General features: G+C 33.1%; 3 protein-coding genes across 4 annotated transcripts; 1 reads left to right on the forward strand and 2 right to left on the reverse strand.

The window, feature by feature from the left end:
- Positions 1-11981: 11981 nt before the first annotated feature.
- LOC132300956 (protein FAR1-RELATED SEQUENCE 5-like) lies at positions 11982-13088 on the reverse strand. Its single transcript, XM_059798258.1, has one exon. The coding sequence runs from the start codon at positions 13086-13088 to the stop codon at positions 11982-11984; it is 1107 nt and encodes a 368-aa protein (XP_059654241.1).
- An 814-nt stretch (positions 13089-13902) lies between these two features.
- LOC132299112 (uncharacterized) lies at positions 13903-17095 on the forward strand. Of its 2 annotated transcripts, XM_059795573.1 has the most exons (4): positions 13903-14238; positions 16376-16501; positions 16560-16624; positions 16713-17095. In XM_059795573.1, the coding sequence occupies exons 1-3, from the start codon at positions 13932-13934 to the stop codon at positions 16595-16597; spliced, it is 471 nt and encodes a 156-aa protein (XP_059651556.1). In that variant the 5' UTR covers positions 13903-13931; the 3' UTR covers positions 16598-16624; positions 16713-17095. The 2 variants fall into 2 exon arrangements, with proteins under 2 accessions (XP_059651556.1, XP_059651557.1); XM_059795574.1 differs by lacking the exon at positions 16560-16624.
- Positions 17096-18622: 1527 nt separating this feature from the next.
- LOC132300957 (vestitone reductase-like) lies at positions 18623-19906 on the reverse strand. The gene is made up of 4 exons (XM_059798259.1): positions 19892-19906; positions 19287-19794; positions 18874-19069; positions 18623-18764 (listed from the first exon to the last, which is right to left on the reverse strand). Exons 1-4 carry the CDS (start codon positions 19904-19906, stop codon positions 18623-18625), a joined length of 861 nt encoding a protein of 286 aa, XP_059654242.1.
- Between the last annotated feature and the right edge of the window lie 2410 nt (positions 19907-22316).

The raw sequence follows: 22316 nt of genomic DNA on the forward strand, positions 1-22316 counted from the left end.
TGATTTGTTGTCCACAAAAATCTCCGTTGACTCTTCTTGTAGCATGTGTAATTCCTTCAACAAATTCCTCAACCAAATTACTTGACAGACACATGAAGTGGCTGCAACATATTCTGCTTCACAAGTTGAGAGGGTGACAATGGGTTGCTTCTTTGAACACCATGTAAAAGCAGTATTTCCCATGAAAAAACAATAGCCCGAAGTACTTTTTCTATCATCCAAATCTCCGGCCCAATCACTATCACAATAACCCACAAGCTTGAAATCATTAGAAAATGAATAGAATAACCCAAAATCAAGGGTACCTTTGATGTAACGAAGAATCCTCTTAGCCGCCTTGAAATGAGTTATGGTGGGTCTTTCCATAAACCGACTAACAAGCCCAACCGCAAATAATATGTCCGGCCTTGTGCATGTTAAGTATCTCAAGCTTCCAACAAGACTTTTGAAAAATGTTGGATCCACCGTCTCTCCATCTTCATCTCTTGACAATTTAATTCCAACTTCCATGGGCGTGTTCACCAATTTACAATCTTCCATCTTGAAATTCTTAAGAATTTTCTTAGCATAGCCTTCTTGGTGAATGAAAATTCCATCCTTCATTTGCTTGACCTCAATGCCAAGATAATAAGCCATGATGCCAATATCTGTCATCTCGAACTCTCGAGCCATAACCTTCTTGAAATCTTCAAACATTTTTGGATTGCTACCTGTGAAGATTAAATCATCCACATACAAGCAAACAAAAAATACATCTCCATTCTCACTTACTTTGGAGTAAAGAGCATGTTCATATGGGCACTTTGAAAAATTATTGTCTTGAAAATATTTGTCAATTCGCTTATTCCACGCTCTTGGTGCTTGCTTCAAGCCATATAAAGCCTTCTTCAATTTCAAGACTCTGTTTTCTTGCCCTTTTACAACATAGCCCATGGGTTGTTGAACATACACCTCTTCTTCAAGAAACCCATTCAAGAAAGCCGATTTCACATCCATTTGGTGGATTCTCCAATTGTTCTGGGCTGCCAAAGAAATTAACAATCTAATTGTTTCCAAACGAGCTACGGGTGCAAATACCTCATCATAGTCAATTCCGGGCTTTTGGTTGTACCCCTTGGCGACTAATCTTGCTTTATATTTTTCAACTTCACCATTTGCATTATGCTTTGCTTTATACACCCACTTGACACCAATTGCCTTTTGCTCTTTTGGAAGTGTAGCAAGCTCCCATGTGTCATTCTTCTCTATGGATTTAATTTCTTCATCCATAGCATTTCTCCATTTTTTGTCTTGTGCCGCCTCTTCAAATCCTACGGGTTCACAATCCGCAAAGAGACAAAAAAGTGTTAGATCACCTAACCTTTCCGTTACCTCATCTGTTTCGTCATATATGTCACGAAGACTCCTCATGCGAAGTGGTGGTGTGTCACTTAAACTTGATGATGATGGAGTTGATTGATCTTGAATTGATGGCGGTGGAGGTGATGTTGGTGGAGAAATGGGCTGCTCCATGCCTTCATTTTCTTGCTCCTCATCTGAAATTGAAAAAATATTATAATCTTCATTTGGAGTGTTCCAATCCCATGTGGCTCCCTCTTCGAATTCAACATCTCTACTAATGACAATCTTCCCATTACTTGGATTGTACAACTTGTAGCCTTTGGAATTTGCATCATAGCCAATGAACACCATTTTTTCACTTTTGTTGTCTAACTTGGTCCTCCTTTCATCCGGCACGTGCACATGGGCAATGCTCCCAAAAACCCGCAAATGAGAGACACTTGGCTTTCTTCCGCTCCATGTTTCTTGTGGTGTTTTGTTTTGCACACTTCTAGTAGGACACCGATTGGACAAGTACACCGCACAATCAACCGCTTCAGCCCAAAATTCTTTAGGCATTTCCTTACTTTTCAACATGCTTCGAGCCATATTGAGAATGGTTCTGTTCTTCCTTTCTGCAATTCCATTTTGTTGGGGCGATCTCGGAACCGTTAAAGGATGGTGAATTCCATTTTCTTCACAAAATTTTTTGAAATTATTTGATGTGAATTCACCACCTCTATCGGATCGAAGAGCCTTTACATCATAGCCACTTTGTTTTTCAACAAGTGCTCTAAATTTTTTAAAAATTTCACACACCTCCGATTTTTGTTTAAGAAAATACACCCATGTTTTTCGGCTAAAATCATCAATGAATAATAAAAAATAATTATTCTTACCAAATGATGATGGAGAAATTGGACCACAAACATCCGAATGGATAAGTTGTAGTGGCGCCGTAGCTCTTGTGGTAGCTTCTTTAGGAAAACTTTTCCTTGATTGCTTTCCAACGAGACATCCTTCACATAATTGATTTGGATTGCTAATGAAAGGCAATCCCTTCACCATCTTCTTTTTGGCCAACAACTCTAATCCTCCAAAATTCAAGTGCCCAAATCTCAAGTGCCAAAGCCAAGTTAAATCATTAACACAAGCCTTCAAACATTTAGCCTCGTCGGCTTGAATATTTAGCAAAAACATCCGGTTCTTTGTCATTGGAACCTTGGCAATCAAATTACCCAATGGGTCTCTTATCGAAAGACTACAATCCTTCATGGATATATTGTAGCCTTTTTCTAAGAGTTGTCCCAAACTCAAAATATTGTTCTTCATATTAGGCACATAATAAACATTAGAGATAAATTGATGATGCCCATTTCTCAAACGAATCAATATTTTACCTTTCCCTCTTACCGGAATTTGTGATAAGTCTCCAAATGTTACCTTGCCATTTATTGATTCATCAATATCAACGAATTTCTCTTTGCTACCACACATATGGTTGCTAGCACCGGTGTCAAGATACCACACATCTTCTTGATCACTCCTTTCACATTTGTATGCTAACAACAAAGTAGGCTCCACTTCTTCATCAACATAATTCGCCTTTTCTTCAACATCGTTAGCAACATTTCTACATTCCGAAGCATAATGACCATACTTTTGACAATTATAACATTGAATTTGAGACTTATCATACCTCCTTCCATATGACCTTGAGTAATTTCCTCTACCACGACCTCTTATTTGTTGTGAGTCATGGATTTTTTCTTCATTGTTGGTTGTGTGTTGACCACTTCTTTCTCCTCTTCCACGGCCTCTTCCTCTTCCTCGGCCACGTGCATTTCCACGTCCTCGGCCCCTTTGATTTCCTCCATGTTTTTCGTCTCTTTCGTTCAACGAAAACTTTGTTTGTAGCACTTGCTCCAATGCTTCTTGTTTCTTCACCACCTTTTCTTCATGAGCTTGCAACGAACCCATGAGTTGATCAACAGTCATGGAATCCAAATCCTTTGACTCTTCAATGGCTACAACAATGTAGTTGAATTTGGAATCCAACGACCGAAGGATCTTTTCAACGACCCTTGTATCAGTCATGGTGGTTTCGCCATATCTCCTTAGTTGATTTACAATAGCCAGGACCCTCGAAAAATAATCTGAAATTGATTCAGATTCCTTCATATGCAATGCTTCAAATTCACCCCGTAACGTTTGGAGGCGAACCTTCTTCACTTTATCAACTCCTTGGAAGGAATTTTGAAGAATCTCCCATAGTTGCTTTGCATTTTCTGCACTAGCAACTCTTTGTAGCATTCCATCATCCAAACATTGATGGATGGTCATCACCGCCTTTTGGTCCTTCTTTCTCATGGCTTGTAAAACATCTTTTTCGGCTTGAGACAAAGTTGCCTCATCTTCTGGCTCATCATAACCTTTGGAAACAACTTCCCACACATCTTGTGCTCCCAAAATTGCCTTCATACGGATACACCAATTTTCATAGTTATCTTTGGTGAATCGAGGCATTTGAAATGGAACCGAATTGTTTGCCATTTCTTCTCTCTCTCACAAACTAGCTCTGATACCACTTTGTTGGAAATAGTGGCCTAGTTACACACACAACACTATACTATTTGGAAGAGAATAGAAATGGAGGAAAATAATTCTTATTTCACTTGATAGAAAATGAGTACAATGCATGGGTTTATATAGGCTTCAAAACATAAATGTAAATGAAACTTAAAACCCCACTAACATATCATTTAGTAGGCAAAACTCCCACTAACCCACTAACATGACCATTTAGTAGGCAAAACTCCCACTAACCCACTAACATGACCATTTACTAGTTGTAACTCTCATGCCCCCCACTAACTCCAATAAAAAACTCACATAAATGTAAAACACTAAATAAAATAAAGTTTAATTTCTAACACTCCGATGGGTCAATCGCTAAAGCTCTCCCCGGTTTGGTCGCGTTGGAGCTTTCTGGTTTGGTCGCAGTTCTTAATTATTTTTTTCAAAATTTTTAAAAATATATATACATGTATGTGTGTGTGTGTGTGTGTGTGTAAGGAGCTTTTCTGTTAAGCTTCTGGGCTCAGTTGGTTTTTGGATGGAGTTCTGCACACTGTTTACATATATATATATGTATCTATGAGTGAGTTCAGTTTGCTCACAGCACTGACCCAATTCGTTACTTCCATCAAAACTTAATCTTCAATATAGAGATAAGCTTATTGATAATCATTATCCTCTAAGTTATACCCTTTTTCGTCATTTCACAAAATTATTATTTTTCAATAATGTATAAAAAGTCTATAAAGGGTAATTTGGATAAATTATAATTTTAATGTGTCAAAAGGGACATATTTACACAAATTTGAAACTTTAACGTGTTCTTTACAAGGGCGGGGCGTGACGCACTGACTTGGCTTAGTCAACCAAGCAAATCACCAAGTACAATTCCTTCATTGGCTTAGTCATTGATTATTGTACCAAATCAAAGGATCGGGAAGTAGTTTTCTTCTGTAAGAAACTAGTAGAAGGAAAATACTGCTGGTAACTAGAGCAGCTAACAAAAATTAGACTTGATGAAAATTCTACACTTCCAAAAATTATGACACTTTGTAAAAGAAGCTGAACGATAAAAATTCAATTACATTGGAAAACTAAATAACTTATATCAGAGTTTTGCATAACATAATTGAGTCGTACGGTAAACCTATACTTATATATTTGATTAGTAGTGATACATCACATATATTAGTCACACTTAAAAGTGAATGGCACTTTTTATATTTTCCTATAACACAGTTTGTAGAAGTATGAAAAACATCACTTGAGACATATATGGGAGCAGAGCCTCGGTGCTTGGTAGCAATTACATTGCACTAAAGCTGAACTAAACTAAATCATCAAATGTTGTAGATAAACACAAAATCACTCGACTAAAGCTGAACATAACAAATAAATCAAATTTTAAAAAATTAAAAGAAAAAAGAGGTCATATAATTCACCAAAGAAGATGGAGATCAGCAGTTATGATATGCAAACAAAGACCAAATGCCTACAGGTTATGATTTTTCGCATTATCAACAGTTATCTCGCATTATTGATGTATATAACTATATATTTAGACGCACACACCAACATATATATACATACTCACATATTTACATCTAATTCAAGTAAATTTGTATTATTAACAGTTTCAAAACGGGAAAAAAGTAAAATAAAGCAGATATAAAAAAAGAAAAGAGTAGAAACCAATAGCAGTATTATAACTTCCATCAGAATTGTGTAATCACGATCTATAAAAAATTTTAAATGCCTCTTCTACTAAATGCTGAGATCTACAATTCAAAATGAAAATAAATACCTAATTAGCATAAGAAACAGCTCTATACAGGTAATTTTGGGGGAGAGAAAAAGAAAGAAAAATAATCATGAAAAAAAAAAAAAAAAGCATTTTTGTTTCGAAAAACATACTCCACCTTATAAATTAAATTATTTTAAATAATTTGCTATCATGTTTAAGATGAGATCTAAATGCCCAATAAAGATTATTTTTTTAATGGTAAATTATTTTGGTATTATGAAAGTTTCGTTTAAATTGTTATTAGTATTTTTTTTCATATAAAACTTTTTTAATAGTATTTTTTTTCATATAAAACTTAAATCTTTTTATTTAAGTTTTTATTTTTGGTATTATGAAAAATCTCTCTTTATCCTTTCAATGACAAATCAAATATGAATTAGGTAAAATATTTTTTTATTTTCTGTATTTGGCAAAGGTTTACGAGATTAAGGTAGAATCCATCAGACAGACATGCAAAAATTTTTGCCGAAAATTGATGGATAAGTTATTTTTGTTAAATTTAAATTTTTTTTTTTTCTTTGTAAATATTTTACGACAACCAAATACCAAAAATAAAAAAAAAATATTTTTTAAAAAAATATTTTACATCCAAACAAACGAAGTCAACACCATAATTTTTTTGAACAAGAAAATAAGATGAGAAAGATCAGACATATTTTTTGAGTACCCATTTACTATAATTCTCTATTCAAAAGTGAGGGGAGAGGAGGGTGCAAAAAAAAAAAATTACATGTTGAATTTCCGGGAAAAAAAATGTTGAATTTTTGAGAAAAAATTATATATTTTTGTTACATAAAATTAAAAGGATACTTTCAAATTAATTTAAATGTGTGTATATATATATTATCTAATGCTACAATGATATTATAGTCATTTTCTTTGCTTCCACCCCACCAACACAAATGCAAAAAAAAAAATACATTTATCCATTCTCTTCTCATTTTCATCATTTTCCATCCTCGGCTAAATAGAGTATAAATATAATAAGTAATGTGTTAAGGTCTGGTTGCACTCGATTTTTCACGTAATCACTTTTACAATTAGAATTGAATTAAAGTTAAGTTTGAATTGAGGTTACATCAATTTGAGCTCATTTCAAATTTAAATTTAATAATTTTTTTAAGAAAAAAATTCAAATTTCAATATTTACTTTTACTAAAATAGTACACTTTCAAAATTCGCAAAATATCAAATCTGATTGAAGCATCCCACCACATGACATCATTTGTGGGGTCCACACCCCTTCCGGTATAATTTCTATTCGATATTTTTCGAATCTGAAAAATGTATTATTCCTCTTATTTTTTATATAGATTTATTGCTATAAATATATTTATAACCTTTGTATTTATTTATTAACTGCATTCGTTTAAATCTCAAGGTATTTTGTATTAATAATTAAGAGATTCAGAATTTGCTTGTTTTGTAATTATGGAAACTGTTTTTCGTTCTCCAAAAACTAAAAACTGTACAAAAAAAACTTTGTTTTGTTTAGTTTTTCCTGAAAACTGTTTTATGAAAATTCAATTATAAAAATGCCTATTTTTAGATAACAGTATTTTATAATTATCTGAAAACTGTTTTATGTTTTCTCAATTTCTGATACCTGTTTTTAAAATTACAAACCAAACAAGCCCTTAGTTTTTCAAAAAATTTGTTTGTGAGTTTTTAATTTAGAAATTTACATTAATTATATATATATTATTTATTTATTTAATCTAATATCAAATGACTAAAAATTAGACCAGTCATATAACTTATCCGAATTAATTCAACAATCTACTCCGTAATATGGAATCTAAGGCTTAATTGCAAACTTAAGTTGAAAATTTTAGGGTAAATTACATAGACGTATGCCATAAATTAATTAGAAAGTGAAAGAGATAAAAAAAGGTCAAATATTTTAGGAACTACAGGCAAAACAACAGCGAAAAACTTCAGCGAAGCAACAGCAAGGCAAGGACTGCACCACAGCACTACCAAAACCTACAGCTTCCCCACCGCCATCCCCACCCCATAACCTCCACCATCCTTTCTTAGACTGAAATGGGTATCTCTTCTTGTCCCAAAAATGGGTCTGCAAAAGGTCGTAGGGAGGAAAAAGAGTAAAAAAATACTTTAAGCGTTTTTGTCTTTTTAAAATTTATTGTATTTATAACAAAATACAATGTAGATATAATAAGGGTATAAAAGTAATTTTGATAGAACTGTTAACTCCATCCATCCAAGAGCTCTAATAGGGGATGTCATTCTAATTTGACAAACAAAAGGGAAAGTCAGTGTAGGTTGACGAAACCTTAGGGGAGGTCAGTGTAATTATCCCTTTTATATATATATATATATATATATATTATATAATGACATAATCGTAATTAAACTCGACAAATTTGACAGGAGAAGTCAGTATAATTTGATAAATAAGAGGGGAGGTAAGTCTATATTAAAAACACCTTAGAGGAAGTCAGTGTAAATTCCCCAAAATGATATAGTTCAAAAAATAGTTTAAAAGAGATTCTATTATTATTATTACATAATAATGTAATAAATTTTTTTTTTTTTTTCCAAATAATGTAATAATTAAAAATTTGTAACTATTTGATGCTTTCCTTTAAATATTTATATTATATTAGGAATTATTATAGATACATGGACTTATGAATCCATATTTATAATTTGGTGGAGGTAAAGTCACGATGTTTTGAAAAAATTAAAGTTGACCAAAATAATAAAAACATTATTTATTGTCCAAATTATACTTACCATTTTCAAGTAGCACTTTCTTGGGCCATAGAGAATAAATCTTGGATTCCAATAGACGGAGTTGGAGGTGGTTTCAATTTGGATTTTTTTTTTTTTTTTTTTTTTTTTTTTTTTTTTTTTTTTCCTGGAATGTATCAAATTGGGAATTTTGACTTTATATATTTAATAGCTTATAATGGTCTTCGTCATTATAAATTTAAAGACTTGGTATCTGATACCACGCGCTGTTTAGTCGGAAAAATTAATCGGAACTTCAACTGTGGGTGACTTTTGTAAAACGTTAGATAGTTTGGAGAATTAATTGTAAAATAGAAGTTCTGAAAGGTTTTAAGAAGAAAGGGTATAATTTAAGAGAGTTTTATATACTTTACCCTTTTTCTTATTATATTAATATTGAGAGGAAATTTTTATTTTAAATAATAATAATAAATTTTTTATTTTGAATATTGTTATGCGGCCGCTTGCCACTACTACGGTGAGTCAACTCTGTTTTCTATAAAAGGCTCTAATCATTGAGAAATTATTGGGTACCTCAGGGGTGCCACGTCAAAGCCACTAACTGGTACCCCCATCCAATAGAATAATGCTATATGTCATATTAGAGAAACATTCCATGTGAGCTTTAACTAAGCCCAGGAAACAAATAGACAGAAAGTTAACACCGTTTAAAATTAATTGAGTCAAAATTTTCAATTTTCAAATTTCAAATTTCACATTATAATATTTTTTTTCCTCAAATACCACAAAAGAAAAATTTTTGGTCGAAAAATGAATAAAGCTGTTTCTTACTCCACATCTCACAAATGGACATCAAAATCTAGTAGAACTTGCCTCCATTGCCGGATGAACACCACCACAGATCTCTCTCAGTATGAATTCTTTCATCACTATTTTGTATTTCTTTCATTTTCTCGCAATTTTTGAGATCCATTGTTTCCAATGGGTTTGTTGAATTTTTTAATTTGAATTCATATTTTGATATTCAGCTTTAAATGTGTTAATAATTTTATTTTCTTGTTGATCAATGTTTTGTTTGAACACAGGTAACTTCGAAAAAAACGTAGGGGTTTCCTTTTGTTTGTGATGATGTAAACCCAGCCGAACTGTGGAGATCGGTCCAAACAAACCTATTCTTGGAGGTTCTAAAGAAAAAATACTGGTCAAGCCCTTGGTCTCAATGGGGAAAAAGAGGCAACAAGGAGAAGTAGGGAAGGGCCAGTATGATCTTGAACGAGAGGAGAGACAGGGAGCACCTAGTAGAGCCCAGTACTTGTATGGACTCATAATGCACTTTTTGCTGAGCCAAGCTTGGCTTGAGGAGAGATGCACAAAAGCTCTCTATCAGAGATCCTACATTTGGTTTTTGCACATCCCAGTGGTGGTTTGGAAACTCATTAAAATGCTGTATTCGCTGGTGTACATCTGAATGTTTGCTTTGCAGTTCAATTAGTAATCCAAGGATGCCCATTATTTGTATATTGATTGGATTATCAACCACTAAGTTTCACTATTATTTTTATTAACAAACAAATTCTCTCACAAGAATACCTATTATTTTTATTGATTGAGCCTTTTTCATGAAAAAAACATCTACCAAGAATAATCTAAATTCATTATTTGCTTGAATAAAGGAAAAAAGATTTTTTTTTTTTTTTTTGACAAGTACATCACTGGACTTGTATCTTCTTATCAAAAGCTTCAGATACCTCCATCCTTAAAACCTTACAAAAAAACATTTGGTTTACCCTTTTAAATTGGTTTCAGGGTTTAAGTACTGATACAAGAACTTCAAACTACGGATCATGGAATAAAGACAACAAATTTACTAAAAGTAAAGGCAAGGCAATCACTCATTACAATCCAAACATTACATAGTATCCTTAATATGATAAAAGTGCAATTCTTGGAAGAAAGTAGCACTCTCTAAACAAAATAAAACAATTTCAGACTATTGATCTTCATAAGTCATCCAACTTCAACTTTCATGTTGGCCAATTGGTAGAAATCCTACAAAAAATATTTATATGTGTGTGGTTAGTTAAGAATAGTGTTGTTTAGAATGAATTATAGAAAAAAAATCTACAAAGTTGTACCAATTAAACCATCATCTTTTAGGGAATCAACAGGATTTAACGACTCTTGAGATATTAGCATTTGTCGGCTTCTTTCACAATCACTGGGGTTGTTTGAGATGACATCCTACAAAAACGTGTTGAAAAATGTCATGCACAAATGAATATATAACCTATAAATTATTTATTTACTATATGAAGACGGGTTATTAATGTATTTTGAGTTATTAAAGTAAAATGAAATGTACCTCATGGGAAAGACTTGGATTGTAAAAATTAGCATGCATTGGTGTACCAAATGAACGACTATTCGTCATATGAACATGGCCAACTGTAGTGTCTGAGCTACCAAAGGTGCTAACTGAATGCTTTACACTTGTTTGTGCTTTTGGTGCTGCAATAAATAATTATAACTCATAAGTTTGGATAGGTAAATTCAATATGAAAAACAAATTGAGTAAATGTAGAGAAAATTGTGTTACCTCCTGCCTTCTTACGTTTTTTCTTTTCCATATGGCTTTTTAACCGTGCATTGGTTATTCCCTTTTCCCTTACACGTAAAGGATCCAATATGGACATATCATTAAACTGTACACAACTTTCCGCGGTATGATCACAACTAGAATCAGCACTTCTTTTATTGAGATTGCAAGCCTCCATTAGTTTTTGAGTTTCATCCCACATTGATTGCACATGGCTTTTTGCCACATTTTTTCCTTCATCACTCAAAACTAAGTAATTGATAGCACGATAAGCCTGTTGAAGTAAGAAGTTCCTTTCTACAGTTAGTGATGTTTTTTTTTGCGTGGATAACTCACCTTGGTCAAAAACAACATTTCTATCTTTTGCACATTTCTTCCATCTATCAATAATATATTGAGATGGTATCTCGGTGATATTCCACAAATTGAGAACCTTAAGTGCATGCCGACACAACCATCCCGCGGACTCAAACATTTTACAAGAGCACGTGACGTTATAATTTGAGGAGTCGTACTATATAATGTGGCACTCTTTGTGACGCTCCTGAAACGCACGATAATTGTGAAGTTTACTAAGACTACCAAGTTGTTCTAGATGCACCTTCAAACTAGAAAGAAACTCATCTTCAAATAAGTAATAAATACTAGTTGTATAAACACTAGCTGCTTGTTCCAATATTTCACTCTCTCTTATTTTTGGTTGCACCATTCTATGTTTACAACGAAAATCTTCATGAGTCTCTGCCAAACGCATCTTCTCACATTGTTCTTCATAATGTAGCACAAATTCCATTAAGGCCATGGTCTTGCAAGATATCTTCTTTAAAACATTATTCATATTTTCACTCCTTTGAGTGGATTTAATACGAAGAGTGAAGGTGTCTAGGCTAAAAGCGGGACACCACTTTTCTTTTAATCCATAAAGTGTTTTAAGCCATTTGTTGCCTCCATCACAAAATCTTCTAATCATCTCATCCCAAGTTGCTTCAAATTCATCCTTTTTTTCACAATGTAGACATTTGTGAAACAAACATAATTGGCATACAAGCTCCCAATGTTTTGAGTTGCATTCTTCGAAATGTGCCATGAGCAAAGACGATGACAAGTATTTGGAAAAACTTTCTTAATGGCATTTGCCATTGCTTGACACTGATCGGTAAATATAGTCTTCGGTGCTTTATTCTCCATTGCCTCTAAAAAAGTTTCAAATAACCAAACAAATGAATCGGTAATTTCATCTAACAAAAATGCACAACCAAATAAAATATTTTTTAAGTGATGATTGACCCCGACGAATGGAGCGAAGATCATGTTATATTTGTTTGTTCGATATGTGGTGTCAAACACCACAACATCTCCAAAACAATCATAATCAAATTTTGATCTCCCGTCTCTCCAAAAGAAATTTGCCAAACGACCTTCCTCGTCTAATTCTTCATCATGATAGAACATATGGTCTTCAATTCGACAACACCTGAAATGTTTCATTATACTTTGTGCATCTCCTCTTTTAATCAGATTTTGTTTCTTTTCATTGATAAAATTGTGACAATCACTTTGAGTAAATCCAACATGTTCAGACCCACCAACTTCCTTTGAAATATATGAGTAGGCTTTTGTCCCTTTTATACCAGCATCAACCATAGAATTAATAATGCTAGCACTAGCAGAATCTATATTTCTATTTATTTTTAAAAATTGTCTCTCTTCTGGAGCAACAAAATCATGGTTGTGATCATCACTGAAATGACTTACCTTCCACATTCCATTTATAATGGAAAACCTAATTGAAGCCTTACAACCCATTCGTGTCACCAATCTTCTAACCTTTTTCAGATCGGAAGGATCACCATATCGATATTGTCCTGAAAATGCACACAAATATTCACGTTGCCTGATTACTCCACCACTCCCATGTCGATAATTTCCTTTTCGAACACTAAAACGCTTCTTCAAAGCATACTCACAGTACAATCTATATGCTTCATCTTCACTAGAAACTTCCATTCCAATTTTAAGTACGTTAAAATCCCCATTTTCATTTCTCAACAACTCTGAATCTGATGACTCCATTTTGATGAGTTGCCTATTAAAACCACAAAATCTATTTACAATAAGAAAACCTATCAAACTACTTTTAGAATTAGAAGGACAAAAAGAAAACGAAAAAAGAGAGAGTACTTAATTTTGACACACATTAATGATATCCATGACACATAGAACAGTAGTTGATTTATCAAATTGATATGACTTGCAAATACTATTACCTTTTTAACACTTCAATTAATTCTCATTATTATTATTATTTAAGCAACAATCAATACATAAATCAACAAACAATGACTGGTGTCTAGGATAACAATGTAGAACAAGGAGAATAAAAGCAGTCCATTAGAAAATAATATAGCAGAAATTTTAGATTTTCACAAGATTAAAAAAAAGTGATGGGAGAAGATAGAATAATAATTGGTAAACTCATACCTCTTCCGGTAACTTCTTCGTTGTAGGCTTTGTCGACTAGAGAGAAAATTTTGGACTGAATTGTTTATTGCCACTATCCGGGATGGAGTGAAATAAAGAAATATTTTTTCAGAAGTACTTTATGGGTTTGGGGAAAAGAATTTTAGGCGGGATTTTGGGTTTGGGGAAAATAATTTTGGGCGGGATTTTTGTTTTCAGCGACTGTTTAGATGGTGTTAACTTTCTGTCTTTTTGTTTCCCAGTTTTGGCTGAGTTGAAGCTGACATGAAATGTTTCTCTAATATGACATATGGCATTATTCTATTGGATGGGGGTACCAGTTAGTGGCTTTGACGTGGCACCCCTGAGGTACCCAATAATTTCTCCTAATCATTGGCTTTCGCATACACTACTTGCCCGTATTACGTACACACACTACACACGGTTGGACAGAAGATGGAGACCAGCTTTAGAAACCCACACGTGTTCGTTAATGTCCTCCTTTCCATAACCAAGATTACTCCTATAGTTTCCCTTGAATGCAATTCAACAGAGGTGAAGATTCATGTTCGTTGTGACGATGAGAATAACGATGGGATTCTAGGTTTTGCAGTCTTCCACCGCGAGGCTTTTGATTTGTTCACCGGTCAACAACATATGTTCCTCACCATTGATGTTCAAGGAATGCTTGAATATCTTCAAGAATCTGGGAAAATTGAGCTATTCGTGGAGGATGAGTACATGGAAATCATAAACAAAAATGGTATGTCGATCTACACTAGCTAAATTTGAGTTCATATTCATGTTTGTTGAAACTTATATATATATATATATATGACGATGATATTTATCTCTGTGTAATTCAAGAAAACACCTAACCCAAAACAGGAAAAAATATCCTCCCCAACTCTCTCTCTCTCTTTAATTCAAGAAAAGACCTTAAATTTAAACCAGAACAGGAAAAAAGCCACCCCCAACTCACTTTACGCCATTACTCTCTCTCTCTTCGGATTCTATTTTGTGAACTGCTTGTTGGCATGTAACAATGCGAATTCTGTTTCTGGGCATATTGAGTAAACTGATTCACGTTCTTTATATATAACAATCTGTGATATATATATATATATATAGGATTAAATGCAGCAAACCCCCTGAACTATTGGCCATTTGCAAGAAACCCCTTAAACTAAAATTTTGTTGCAATTTACCCCATGATGTCAGATTCCGATACCGGAAAATTTGAAAGACCAGTAAAGTAGTACATAAATTAAGCTTTTCGTGTTCTTGAAAAACCAACAAAAACTCTGCAATTGGGTTGTTGGTGGTGAGTTCGGCGAGGATGAACTCGGCCGGTGGAGACGATGCATGGGCTGTGGATGAACTGCGGCAGTGCTCGGCCGGTGAAGAGGTCGGCGGTGGTGATGGGCTGGCAGAAGAGACCCACCGATCCCAGCAACAGATTCCTCGGCTTATCCAAACACTCCTCAGACGACATCCACCACTCCGATCCCAGCCACAGATTCCTCGGCTTATCCAAACGCTCCTCAGACGACATCCACCACTCCGATCTCCTATTCTTGCAACCCAAAACTTGGATGCCCTTTGATTGGAATCAATTAGAGTAATCAGGAAAGGGGATTTCACCATTGCTCGATCTCTCCGTTCTCTCTCTTCGATTGATTGTTTATTCCTCAGCAATCACAAGCATTTTTGTGTTTTCTTAGCTTAATAGCAACAGTAAAATTTGGGGATGCATTCAAATATATGGTTGATTGATTGATTTCATTTTTAGTTACAGTTTCTTTATATATAAATATTTATTTATATTGTTTCAGTGAGATTCTATATATAGAACTACATACATAAATGAATTTTTAGGAAGAAAGGTTTATATATAGAAAGATATGTGTCTGTATATATGGAGAGAGAGAATGAATGACTTACCAATTTTTTGGGAAGAAATGTACAAACAAAACAAGGAGGGAGAGAGACTGAAACAGGGATTAGGAGGTGTTTATGGAAGAAGGGTATTAAAGTCTTTTCATGTGTATAAGGGTGTTATGGTAGCATAATATTTTGTGTTATGTGATAGGCACACGGGGTCGCCGGCACCGGATGGGGCAAACGGCAAAAAAATGTACAGTAAGGGGGTTTTTTTGTACAATTTTTGTAGTTCAGGTTTCTTGCACGTTCCCCAATAATTCTGGATTTTTGCACTTTATCCATATATATATATATATATATATATATATATGAACCTCTCAGTGTGTATATATATAACCTCTCAGTGTGTATATATATAAATATTTATGTATGTATATATATATATATATATATATATTTGTATACGTGAATCAGTATATATAAACCTTCCGATAATACGTATTTATACAGAGTTTGAGCTTTGCTGAAATGTTTGTATACAGAAAAAAAGAAAAAAGAAAAAGAAAGAAACTCGTTGGTTCAATTTTGCTTTTTGTATGATAGCTTTGCATTTTTTTGAACTGTGTGGATAATTGAAGATTTCCTATATCAGAAAATGGTCAGTGCTAGATCATTTCTAAGTTTGTAAAATATGTTATTTTCCTAGTTTGAACCTGTACAGTTAAATGTTGCATTACTGAATTGGAAGTTTTAACAGAGCAATTTTTATTTTCTTTGAATGTTGTCGTCATGTTGTGAATATGTGATAGAAACATTTAATCTTCTCTCTTCATGGAAAGGTCTAAAGTAGAGCAAAAAAACAAAATGCTAGCTATGTAGTGACAAATGTTGTTATGGTGACATATAAATTTCAATCACATAACCTAAGGGGCTGACCTAGTGATTGTGCACAAAATGTGACCATGCCATTTTATTCAATCAGTTGTGAATTGATGTATTTGAATTCATCTTCTCAGGTCGCTGCAGATGTGACCAGGCCGAAAATGTAGTCGAAAACGTTCTGGATACAGAGCATAATGAGGTTCTGGTGGCCATTGCAGCTCCACTGTTGAGGACTTTAATGTCATCCTCCCCCACTGGAGGTGAAAAGTCCTCTCTTTTTTCTTTTTTTTTTTTAACTTAGATTAGTTTCACTTCCAGTGCGTTTGTTGGTGAAAGAACATACTATCTCAGTCTGAACTTGTGAGTGACAAGTTGCTTTAAGTGTAAGTTTTCAAACAATTTTTATGTAGTTTCTGTTTTGTTTGTTAACAATATTTTTTGAAAATTTTCCATTTTGTTTTTCTTCTGCAGAAAGATGACTTTGTTATCTGGGCAGCAGAGTCTGTATCCCCTCATGACTACCCGGATTCACATACCACCTTTCCGGTTATCATTCCATCCCGCATTGCATATCTGTTTGCACTAGCCGGCTTCTCAGAAACGATTTGGCTACACCTCTTCACAGCCTCATCAAAGATAGCTTACGCAACGAAGGATTTGAACGTTGTCATACGTTTCATTGTGTAGCTTTGGCCAACACAAATGTTCAGTATACGGTAAAATCAATGTAAGAATTTTTTCACTGTTTATGGATTCTGAACTGAAGTAAGCCTGAACAGTACTTGATAATTTTGCTTCCCATGGTTTGACTTTAGACTGATTAGACTTCAAAATGTTGATTTTTTTCCAGTGAACTGAATGTTATCCTTGCTTGATTTTGGTTTGGATGTCAACAAAAATAAAAAATGTCCATATACCATAGTCTTGCTGGCTAAAAATGTCATATATAGTTAGGAAAATTGTCAACCACATTGATACTGGTACTGACTTTGTCAAAACTTCCATCGTACATATTGTAAATTTTCGCCTACAGATTTTTCTTGATAGCCAAACAAGATCAAGACAGAAAATGAGGTAAGTTCATGGATATCATCAACCTTACAATACCTTTATTCAATTTTTGGGGTTATTTGAGATCGAACTTGGTGAGACATGAACTAGAGAAATCCGTTTTCTATTACAACATTGAATTGCTCCCTCAAACATTTCATTGAGACCATACTTAATCAGTTTAACCTTATTCCAGAATAGGCCCCCGCCATTGCAAATGTGCCTTTGGAGTATAGGCTCCCACCATTGCAACTTCGGGTAGATTGTTTTCTTGTTTTAAACTCATCAACTTCGTGTCACAACGGAACAATCTTATTATCGAGCTAAAACTCACCTTCTTGAATAGACTATATATCTCATGTAAAATATGCAGTATATTACCAATCAGAAAAACAATTTCATTAATTTCAAGTTTCAACAAAGAAGAGGCTTTACCAGGGTCCAATCTAGCTGTGGCATGGACAGAGTAACCCTATTGTAGAAGCCTCATGATCAGCCATGATTCTACATATCCCGTTTACACAGGACCTTTATCGATCTCCTTCCATCTCTCTCTCTCAAGAATTACTTGCTTTGATGAGTACGCAAATTAATATAAGATATATAATTTAAATATAGTAAGGTTCATCAGTCTATCTAATAGTCAATTCGGGTGTGTGAATTATTGCTTTACCATTCAAAAAAAAATTGTGGGTGTGTGAATTGTGTGTGTTTTTCTTGTTAATGATTTAAAAAAAATGAAAAAAATCATCTATCCAAGAGTTGATTAAAAAAAAAAAAAAAATTTAGAATGTGATTTGTGTTTCTTGACAATGACCAAAATAAATAAATAAATAAGCTTCATCTATCCAATGGTCAATTCAAAAAAAAAAAAAAATTCAAACATCATTTACACTTGAGTCATCACACGGCAAAACTGGAGAAAGTCAATTCAATTCAAATTTAGAGTAACGCACACAACACTCATTCAAGCATGCAATTAGGGACAAGGTCTGTAGTTATTGTCCACGGATGGAAGAGGTTTTATTGTTTGATGACTTTGACAACAACCCATGTTTGTCATGTAAGAAAATGCACATATGAAAATTTCAACAGCTTACACATAGAATTGCAGCTGAAAATGCTACCTTGTTTGTCATGCAACCACACTGAAACTGACTTTGTCAAAACTGCCATTTATACATACTGTAAATTTTCACCTTCAGTTTTTTCTTGATAGCCAAACAACATCAAGACAGAAAATGAAATGAAGTTCATGGATATCATCAACCTTACAATTCCTTTATTTTAATATTTGGGGTTATTTAAGATCAAACTTGGTGAGACATGAACTAGATCAAACCTTTTTCTCTAAAACATTGAATTGCTCCCTCAAACATTCCATCGAGACCATACTTAAACCTGAATCCAGAATCTAAAAGCTTCTTTGATGAGAGGCTGGGAAATATATAATATTCAACTTTGTCCAAAACACTGCAGAAAACATGGAAAAAAAAGAGAGCAGTTTACTTGGTACTTGTTCCAAAAATAAAAAAATAATAATAATTATGAAGAACATAGGACATTAGATAATTAGGTTTACTCTGCTGTGGGAATCTGAAATTCAGGGTATTTGGCTGAAAGAAACTCAGCCATCTTGTGCAGTGTTATCACGTTTGATGAACAAATGTACCTTCCTTTGGCATCAGGATGCTCAAGAAGGAATATATATGCACTAGCCACATCGTCTACGTACACAAAATTGGAATTTAAAATAAATTTATAATAATCCTCTTTACCTGCACCGATAAAATAAATTAGAATTAATAGACTGACTACTTTTTACATAAGTGATAACCATATTGACTTACGAATGAATAAACTTTTAGTGGATTGAAATGATCCATTTTTTACTTATGTGACAAGATATAATTAGTTGATGACATGTTATTTTTGGTGCAAAGAAGATTTTCCCGATTTTCAATTTTAATCCTTCTCATCTAAAGAGGCACTTACCTAAAATCATAGCCATTGCCATGAGCACAGAATTAGGTGGATTGGGACAAATGAAGGGACCAAATACTACAGGAAGAATCAGAGTCACAAGATCCAATCCATTTTTCTCAGCAAATTCCAGAGCTGCCCTTTCAGTTTTGGTCTTGGAACACACAAATGAACTGATTGATGGGCCGAAAGACTTGTAGAAATCAATATTAGTCCATGTACTCTCCTCAGTCTCACCCTGATCCTTCCTGTTGAACGTACAAGTCACTGAACTTGAAGTGTGTACAACTCGCTTCACTGTCTTTGAACTCAGGCAGGCCTTCAAGATGGCTAGTGTACCTTGCACTGCTCTTTCGGTTACAGTTTCTTCGGATTCATTTCCAGAGACATCCATGGGGTGAGCCACGTGAAAAACCCAGGTACACCCTTCAATGGCTGCATCGAAAATGTCTAGTTTGTTGAGGCCTGCGTTGAAGATTCGGAGCTTCTCTGATGCTCCTCGTAGGTTTGTAAGGTAATTCTGGTCACATTCAATATTTCAAGTGCATGTTAGAAAGATCGTCATGTTTTGGTTATGAAGTCTCTATAAAGCTTTCATTAACAATCTTTCAAGCTACTTTGAAAAAGGCCATTTTTGGAAAGAAAAAAAAAAAAAAAAAATTCATGGTGCTATTAAATGGCCTTTTAAGGGTGTCTTTTTTCTCTATTAATAGACTATATTTAAAAAAGGGCAAAATGCAATCAGATGTGCCTCTAGAGTAGATAATGGGAATTTCTTGGGAGGGGGGGTTAAGGTGGGATTGAGATCAAGTATAGATGTTATGGCATTGCTCCCGTCATTGCAAGTTTTGAAAAAAATTATTTCCTTATTTCGAACTCGTCCCTTCCAAATTATAATGAAGCAATTTTATCGTGTTAATGACACTATGTCTATCTCATGTAAAATTTATTGTATATTACCAATGAGAAGAACAATTTCATTAGTTTCCAAGTTTGAACAAAGAAGAGGCTTTACCAGGGTCAAATCTAGCTGTGGCATGGACAGAGTAACCCTCTTGAAGAAGCCTCGTGATCAGCCATGATGCTACATATCCTGTTCCACCTGTTACACACACACACGACCTTTATCTCTCTCCATCTCTCTCTCTCTCTCTCTCTATTTTCTTCAAGAATGTGTCATTAATTATACAATTAGCACTTAAATATGTCATTAGGGGCGATACATACAAGATGGTATGAGTCATATGACTATTACTGGTGAAAAAAAAAATAAAAAATATGACTATTACTGGTTGTCTCTTTCCAGAAATATTTTTTCTATGCTACCAAAAATATTTAATTTGTAAAACCACATAGATTGAGTTTAAATTCATCAATTTTAATGCACGCAATGGATTTGATTTGATTGAAACCACCATGGTAACAAACTAACAAAGTGCTTGGCTTTTGTTATTATATTTTTTGAATTTAATTATCTCATATTTTCATCAAAGGAATGTGTTATACTCTTTTAGCTTTAATTTATTGCCATATCTTTTGAATATTACAAGTGATTCCTTCACTTTTCTTGAATTTCATGAATTACAGTTATAATTCTTATTTCAAAAGTCACCAAAAACCTTTCCCAACAAAAAAAAAAAAATATATATATATATATATATATATATCTAAAACATTCAACTCACTATCGTCATCAATTTTAACATTATCATTTTTAATAGTTTCTTTCTTTGCTTATACCAAATCACATGTAGATGGTAAATAAATTATTGAAACAAAATGACAAAAAGTTATTGAAACAATTACAAAATTACCCTAAATTCGAATGAATACAGATATGAATGAATCCGGATATGTAATGAAGATACTTCTTCAATTTACCCTAAGATTTGATAGCTACTAAATTGTCTTTTTTTCCCTTTTTCTCATAATATCCGCGTGAAGGGAATCATTCTTCGATTAGGTATAACATAATAGGGCATCATTTATTGTCATAAGTCACACTATGTTGCCTAATTCAATTATTAAAACGAGTGAATTACCCTTAAAAAAATAGAGATAAATGCATGAATATATACTATTTGGGACCACCATAAAGTACCAAATTGCAACTTTCTTATTAGTTTCTTAAAATAAATAAAGTCATGTTTAAAAACTTTGAACTAATTGTTTTTTTTTTATTTATTTATTTAAATTAACAGACTCTGGAGGTAACTCAAGTGTAGTGGTTTATTATTATTATTTTTAATCTATTTTTCATGAAAATTTTAGTCCAAAATGAGTTGTACTCCAAACATAATACTACATTTGATAGAGTACTTAAAAAATGGGAAAATTATTGAAGCAACCATTTAGTTTTTTCATGATCCCCCACTCCATTGCATGTGTACTATATGTGTGTGTGTATATATTTTTTTCATAAGGATGTTTCCCATTTACAGATTTATAATGGTATGAATTACGATATATGGTTAAAGTTATATGCATATAATATTTTATATATTTACATATATATATATATATATATATATATATATATAGCATGAATTTTCACTTATCGAAAAAAAAACTATATATAATGAATTTTCACTAAATTATTTGTATATTTTTAAATTGACATTTAGAGGTTTGAACCGATATAGATTAGGAGATACCGTTAAAGTTTTTTGCACAACATTTATAATATATATATATATATATATATATATATATATGTTGATTTTTATTTTATTTATTTTGATAATATATACATCATATGCAAAATTGTCAAGTTGAAAGTCAACTCAAAAATATTATTTTTCTAAATTTAATGAATGAAAGAATTTTTTGATTTAGGACGGATATTATGGTATTTTGAAATAAGAGTTTGGAGAGTATTTTGGATTTAAATAATAGATTTTAATGCATATATAATTATTTTACCTAATTAGACTAAATTAAAAAATTAATTTTAAAAAAAGATTGATTTGTTATTTAAAGTTCCTACATCTACTTAAGTGTAATTTTTAATTAAAAAATTAAAAATCTTTGATTCAAGATTTA

The sequence above is a fragment of the Cornus florida genome, unplaced genomic scaffold, assembly GCF_030987335.1.
Source record: "Cornus florida cultivar Cherokee Brave unplaced genomic scaffold, ASM3098733v1 CherokeeBrave_3.0.0_Hap2_Chr03, whole genome shotgun sequence".
Taxonomy (NCBI): domain Eukaryota; kingdom Viridiplantae; phylum Streptophyta; class Magnoliopsida; order Cornales; family Cornaceae; genus Cornus; species Cornus florida.

Bases quoted from the DNA above. Each gene is read 5' to 3' on its own strand.
- LOC132300956 (XM_059798258.1), bottom strand. From the start codon at position 13,088: ATGGAGTCATCAGATTCAGAGTTGTTGAGAAATGAAAATGGGGATTTT.
- LOC132299112 (XM_059795573.1), top strand. From the start codon at position 13,932: ATGGAGACCAGCTTTAGAAACCCACACGTGTTCGTTAATGTCCTCCTT. The intron at 14,239-16,375 runs GTATGTCGATCT...TCATCTTCTCAG, and splicing joins GGAAATCATAAACAAAAATG to GTCGCTGCAGATGTGACCAG. The intron at 16,502-16,559 runs GTGAAAAGTCCT...TTTCACTTCCAG, and splicing joins GTCATCCTCCCCCACTGGAG to TGCGTTTGTTGGTGAAAGAA.
- LOC132300957 (XM_059798259.1), bottom strand. The intron at 19,070-19,286 runs GTAAGTGCCTCT...TTATCGGTGCAG, and splicing joins GGCAATGGCTATGATTTTAG to GTAAAGAGGATTATTATAAA. The intron at 18,765-18,873 runs GTAAACCTAATT...TGTTTTCTGCAG, and splicing joins TTTCAGATTCCCACAGCAGA to TGTTTTGGACAAAGTTGAAT.